Source organism: Chionomys nivalis, chromosome 1 (genome assembly GCF_950005125.1).
Source record: "Chionomys nivalis chromosome 1, mChiNiv1.1, whole genome shotgun sequence".
NCBI classification, from domain to species: domain Eukaryota; kingdom Metazoa; phylum Chordata; class Mammalia; order Rodentia; family Cricetidae; genus Chionomys; species Chionomys nivalis.
Window position 1 is genome coordinate 180995374 of NC_080086.1, and position 7171 is coordinate 181002544.

At 42.2% G+C, this 7171-nt stretch overlaps 1 protein-coding gene across 2 annotated transcripts in view; it reads right to left on the reverse strand.

Annotated features, from left to right (window-relative positions):
* Cped1 (cadherin like and PC-esterase domain containing 1) overlaps window positions 1–6278 on the reverse strand; it is a 280079-nt gene extending 273801 nt beyond the window's left edge. The window contains exons 1-2 of one of the 2 annotated variants that reach the window (XM_057776723.1): window positions 6091–6278; window positions 5164–5984 (exon numbers count right to left, since the gene is read on the reverse strand). In XM_057776723.1, coding sequence (XP_057632706.1) covers window positions 5164–5412 — 249 coding nt within the window. In that variant the 5' untranslated portion in view covers window positions 5413–5984; window positions 6091–6278. Of the gene's footprint in view, window positions 1–5163 lie in introns of both variants that reach the window. The other variant, XM_057776730.1, reaches the window with a different exon arrangement.
* Between the last annotated feature and the right edge of the window lie 893 nt (window positions 6279–7171).

Genomic DNA, 7171 nt, shown 5'->3' on the forward strand with positions numbered 1-7171 from the left:
TGCTTGTCAGGGGTAGTCAGGAAAGAGTTTTCAGTAGAGAGGACCAATTTCAAAGGCTAGGAATGGGTGGAGGTGACCAGGGAGTAGACACAAGAGGAGCAGTTATAGTATCTGTGACAGGAACTAGACAAAGAGGAAGAACATTGGGGAGATTGTCTCCTCTGGGCTCTGATGCCAAGAAGCCTGGTGCCATGTTATCACTGCTAAGCATGCTTATTGGCCCAACGGAAAAGCCTGAGATTGTTTGTAAGTAAGAGAGTAACAGTGGAGCCAATCCTGGAGGAGACTGAAGAAAAAGTGCTTACGAGTGCACAAGGAAGAGAGGATCTGGCGAAAGAGAGGTCTCTTTAACCAGCCTCCCCTCTGGGCTCCCTTCCACTCTACTCTACTGCAGTTCATTTTGTAGCCTGTTTTCTCATAAATCGATGCACGGCAATCTTTGCATTCTGTAGAGATTGGCCTTTACCTTCAGAATTCAGAGAGCTTAGTATATTCACATCATCAGAATCTAGACCTTATTATATTTTCTACACATACACACACTCGTGCTGAAATGTGCACACACACGCATGAATGGACCATAACAGTTTATTAAGCTATTTGGTTTCTTTCATATGCATATGTAGGTTTTTACATTTGCTGCACTTTTGTTAATCTCCATGAGACAATTACAAACATTTTTTATTAAAGACAGCAAAGTCATTTTCCAAGAGGCAGAGCCATGGAGATATTTTCAGTGGATTGTTAGGAAGTGAAATTATTACGACCATTATTACAGCTGCCACTAGGTTTCTGTGCTTCATCTGTCTGTTGGTAGGTGTTTCTCATGCTATTACTGTAACTATATGACTGAGGACAGTTTTCACTGTACTGCCCCCTGTCTCTCTCACACACATGCACACACACACACACACACACACACACACACACACACCATTCTGACTGCCACTGACTGTAACTCTTATGCTACATATTTAAAAGGAGTGACCATTTCAGACAATTTGTACTAGCAAAATGATATATCTATCAAAGGCCCTGACTACCTCTCATGGCTGCCCTGAGAATTCAGAAACACTGGATGAACACAATCAATCCAATGAAAGACAGAAGAGGCAATCAGGGTCTCCTCTGGTCTCTGCTGCCTGGGATTCAGTAGCTGAAGACAGCTTCTCTGGATGTGAACCCAGAAAGTGCACACACTGTATTTTCAACCCATCCTTCTTTCTCTTTTATTTTGTCTCTGCTCTGGTGTCCCCGAGATTGTGTTTTCCAATCAATTGTCAGCACCTAAGAGTTGGTCTAGCTTCCTGATGCTACAAAACTTAGACTAAACAAGTCATTTTAAAGACATTTTCAAATGTTAAGTATGTTGATTATTTTTACAAATACAAGCACAATGGATGAGAATACATTTAGTGAGGACATTTGCTTATTGATGTTAGGCTATGTTGGCTCCTGGGGTAGTGAAAGTTGCAGAGAGAGGTCCTGAAAACTGAAAGGAGAGTGAGGAAGACTTGGAAGGCAAACAGCCCTGTCACAGTCCAAGGAATAGTAGTTCCCATTGTGTAGCCTCAACGGGAGATAATCAGAAACACATGGCTCTCCCGAGTCTAAACACAGTCCTCAAATAGCCATGTTTCCAATAGAGAAGCATGGACAGAGGAGATCTCACCCATTGTGTCAGTTGATAATTTAATATGTTTTCTGTGTTATGCAATGTTAAGACATCAGCTTCCATGAAAATGGATAAATCTACAGAGCAACCTACCCCAGTGAAGACAATATAACTAGGTTTATATATTAAGTTGGAATGGTTTTAAGACACGGCAGATTATTAAATAAGATTTAAACAACCAATGTTGAGAGGAAAAATCTGGAAGAAATGACAATAGTGCATCTGCTTCACAAGGCACATTGGAATGTACAAGTGGAAAAAGGAATTAAAATTTGGCCTGAAAGAAGGGCGAGTACTTCCTTATGGAAAACTGGCAGATTGAATACTGTGATCTCACTGGCACTGGGAACAGCTTTCATGTTGAATTGGTTCCCAATGGGGAAGGTGTGGAAGGCAATGTTATGGTCTTCAAATATCTCCCGCTGTGGAATCACTTTTACCAGGTAGACAAAGTACAGAGAGCTCTTCTAAGAAGGGATTGCAGCCAAAAGACCAAGAAAGACTTGTTGCTTATTCATTGATGAACAACTGTGATTAGAGAAATATTCTGTTTTTCTATGTTTTCCCACAAAGTTGCTATTTATTTGTTTGTTTGTTTTAACATCCTCCTTTGAAGACTTTTAAAGTTTTTTTTTTCATTTTAGGTTTATTTATTCAGACTCAATTGATATACACAGAATGAGCAGTTTATTAAACAATGAAGCATAGAAGTTGTTAAGCACTTTCAGGGGTCTTGGTGGGTTTTTTGCTCTGAATATCTGATCAAAATAAATTATTTGCCCATAGACATCTGTATAGATACATACATGCAAGAGTTTGCACTAAATTTCTTTTATATATCAAAACACATTTTTTATAGTTAAATTCAGTGGTTTTAAGCATCTTTTATAAGCATTTAAAGATGGGTGGATTCAACCATAGTAAAAATGAGAGATTCAGTTAAGTTGACTATTTTAACCTATCAGTAAAAGTAATGACAAATGTCAGAATGTATAGATGAAAAGAAAAATCTACTTCTGTAAGATATCATTTCTAAGAACTACTTCTAGGTCTTCAGGAACACCCACTTCTACAGTGCCTTGCTGTTCATTTCATTAGTGACTTTAACAAATCATTATTTTTGAAAGGATCTGTGTAAGATTCTTAATGGATTTCTCTCTCCACGTTAGATCTCTGAATGGGTATTTAGCCACTGCATCTGGTTATTACTTGACTCCTTCTGGAAGATACACTACAAACAAGATTTGTTTATCTCTGGTTCTGACTAAGGCTTCCAGGCCACCTTCTTTCTACCTTCTTTACTATCAGCGGGTTGCACTCATTAAAATCAGAGGTACAGAGCAAATGTTTGGCAACACATTCTCACATTCACTGAACTATGATTCTCAGTTTAGAATCTTGCTTATGTTTTAAATATTTAAGGCTGTGAATCATTTGGGAGCCAAAACCATCATGTGTTTGGCATTCTTCTGGTTGAAGAAAATTCTAGAGTGTATGTTTTTTTTACACCAGCAGCCAATAAGTTTCAGATGTTTCCCAAGGAGCAGGAGTTCCAAAGCTGAAATGGAATTTTCTGTGACAGTCTACAAATAACAGCGAACATATGCTTAAGATACAAACAAAGCCAGAACTGGGAAATAACCAGCAGGGAAGTAAAGGAGGCTACAAGCTAATTAATGAATCATTTCCACCTAAATTTCCTAGAAAATATTTAAGTGTTTAAATGTTCCCCTAACCCATTTTTAAAGAACATCACAATTACAAACTACCAAAAAGTAGCTTTTAAAATTCAGGTACATTTGTCATAAATCTCAAGTATTCAAGAAAATAATAATAAAAAAAAAGCAAAGGAAAAAGTTACATAAACTAACCAAAGGTACATTCTCCAGTTATTTCAGAACACCTGAAGGTTGAGTCACACCTTGACTTGAGTCTTCCTTTAAAGATGACCCTGCTCTGTCAGAAGTGAACACAATCTTCACGTTTTTGCTAACAAATGAATACACCCATGTGACAGTCTTCAAGTGCTCAGCATCTTAATCTACTGTGATTTGCCGTGCATTCCTCAAGTGATGGCTTCAGGCATGGTTATGTCACTGTTGAGTTTGCTTTTACTTAGAACTTATACTGTGGTAGGAACCGAGCAGATGGATTTCTGTGGGAGGCAGCAGGGCATTCTGTTAGCCATGTGGCTCACTTGAGCATTCTTCAATGAGAGTTGACTTGTTTTCAAGTTGAGTAACCCCACCTACTGTCTACCTACCTAGCTATCTACCCTGGGTTATGAGTCTGAAATGAAACAAACAAAAGAGTTTATAAAACAACATTGTTGTGGTCCTGGAAGTGGCAGTACGGGGGACAATAACTATGTTGCCACCCAAGATGAAATTCTGCTCCAACCAATAAGCAGGCTCAGAAACTCTGGCTAAGTCTACTTAGAGAAAGGGTACCTCTTACGGATCCCAAAGATATCTTGCTGCATACTATTTCAAATGTCACTGAATTGAATGGTTTTTCCATCACAACTTTTTAAATAACCAGTTTTTCACCCTTTTTCTTATTTATACTTGACAGTGAAAAGTCTGTAATTGTAGCTAGGCATGAACAGAGTGCAATATTAAAACAGAAGTTTTATGTGTTTTCTGGATTTGTTTTGTTTCCTATACTTTATAAATTAAAATGGTGAGACTATCCTGCCCATCGTGAATACAAAATGATCTCTTTTTTTCCAACTTTGTTTTCTAGACCGTGTTTAATGTAGCTCAGGCTGGATTCTGGTGAACAATGTATTTAACCTAGGCTGGCCTTGAACTCCTGGCCCCCGGCCTCTGTCTTTCTTGTGCTGGGATTATAAGCATGAACCACCACACCAAGTATAAATGCACACTTTGAAAAGAGAAGTCTCACTATTAAACACTGCCCAGAACTCTTCATGTAGAGCAACCTGGGTTAGTGCTTGCTTCCTGCCTTTTCCTCCCGAGTGCTTAGATGTTAGGTATGGACACTATACTGAACTGGTGTTTCCCTAATTCTATGAACAATTAAACTATATGACAATTATTCTTATGAAAACTATAGTACTATTCTTTAGAAATGAGTACATTAGTTTAGAAACATATTCACCAAATTCAGAGCTAACTTAGCAGATCATCAGATGGAATTCTGAGAGTGTCTTAGTCCACTTGCTCTCTGCTCTAAGGGAAGACACCCGAGGGTGACTTTTGTTTCTTATGTATAAATCCTCAAATTTCTTAGATCTCTCTTAGAAAGCATTTCATTTCACTGAAATGAAGATCATGTCTAAAAGATAAAGGGCAGAACCCTTTAAGTAGGTTTCGGAAGTTTCTCAGCTTTTATGTAACACACCCAGTCAGCAGGTCACTTTGGGCTGTTTATACTCTGGCTCCCTTTCGGACCTCATGAAAGTTAATTTTAGTTTTGCAGAAAGGAGAGAGAGGCCGACTGCTCAGGCTAAAACTCAGACTTACCTTCCTGATTTCCTGGGCATTCTCCGAGAGATGGAAGCACCGTTTGTTCCGTGGATAGCCTAGCTCGCATCTGCTAGCCTGGGTTTGTGAGGGTTTTTGGGGACCAGACCCAGGAACCTCGGCTGCAAGCTTCTTAGCCCCTCGGAGTGTCAGGGTCTGGTAAAAGAGACAGATTGCCACCACCAAACCCACCAGGAAAGGTCGGGGGCAAAATCGCCGGCGACAAAGGAACCCCGGTCGACAGACCATGACCAGTCCACCTTCACTTGGCCCCTGGCCACGCTGTCAGCATGAAAAAAGTACACATCTGTCTTCTTTTTGCACAGCTCCAATCAAGTTCGCCCCAACTTCCCTTGAGAACATTCCGAAGGTTCATGCCAAAGACTCACACAGGTCCCAGCGGTCCGAGGTGTTTAGAGCCCTTTCGTGAAGGACAGTAAAAAGTGACTGACTTGCTTATTCTTTCTTTAAAGATGTCAAAATAATGAGAGTCGTAAGAAATCATTCGAATGCATCCCGGGCTGGCAAGAGTTTCTTCCGGTAATATCTTATTTCCACAACAGTCATAAACTTAGGAGTTCAGCTTGTCTTGGCTTTGGGGCAAAGAGAAAGCACAGTAAAGCGGACCTGAGTCTGAAAAGAGCCCCAAAGACGCAGCAGAGGGAACGCGAAGTGCCTGTTGCACAGCTGGGCGCAGGCCAGGTTGCCCTAGCAGTTTCTCATTTTCCCTCCGGTTTGAAAGCCGCCCTGCTCTCAGCGGTTTCTGAACTGCTTCCCTTCGTTCAGTTTTCAATTGCCACTTTGCTGTCAGCATCCGCGGCCTTTAACACAAGAAGGGAATAGCAGTTTGAATGTGTGGGGTTACTGTCAGGGTTTTGCTTGCGTTTGGTCGCATTCTGTTTCAAGTTCAAAGTTCTGTGTACTTACTCAGTTTTCATCCTTTTAGCCAGAATTTTTTTTTTTCCATGATTGCTGGTCAAAATCTCTTGGAAGGAAACACCCAGGCGTAGGACTCCACCTCATTTCACTCACACGCATGGACACACACGCGCAGACACGCGGAGACACGCGCGCGCCAGCTGCCCACAGGGCCGAGAGTCGGGGGACCTGGGCCATCGCTGCCACCCAGGCCGAGCGGGGCGGAGCTAAGCCCAGGACTCCTTTGGCCTTGGGGGCAGTCCGAGCCGCGCTGTCAGCTCTGCAGCAGCAAACGGTAGGCTACCGTGCTTGGGGAACAGCAGTTAGGGTCGCCTCTGAAACGTGGCTGCCTCACCAAACCCACGGAATTAGAAACATACTTGATGCCCGATCGATCGTCTGTGCCTCTGCATTTGCCTAAGACAGCACTATAATAACAAAAGGCTCCTAGTCGAGAGCTGCTAAAGGCCCACTCGGGGTTAACGGGGGAAGGTCATCACTCCGGGGAATTGTGGTCACGTTTAAGAGGACAAGAGAGTCGTTAGGACAGTCTGGACCCCAGATCAGGAAACATTCGAGTAACTGAAAGTCCCCTCTCCACTCCAGCACCGAGTGCTACCGCAGATATTACTCCTCCTTTTTGAGGTCTTTCCAAGGTAAAAAGCGTGAGGTCTGGCTTTTCAAAGGAGCTGACTGTAACAGGTACTGAGTGTTCTAACTTCTGCCCAGGGGAAAGGGTACGGAGCAGGCTTAATTTAAGTCCGTACCGACTCTCTCATGGGCATTGACACCAGGGCCGGTTGGCAGCTCCCATCACTCTGGGCTCGGCAGGGCAGGCTGAAGGACCATCAAGGAGAACTTCCAGGTCCTTGCTTTGCCAGTCCCGGGTTTAGGTTTACAGAGGACATTTTTCAAAGACTTTAAATCTGGATAGTTTCTACACTTTAGGTCTAACCGAACTTTTTATAGGCAGGCGTTCTCCGGTGAGGCCACACTCCTAGAGTAAGCCCATAGGACTCAGCCGTTTGTCCCTAATATTTTGTGAGGAGGAGCGCCCCCTAGAGGCTCACAGCTACAACAAGTTCAGAAA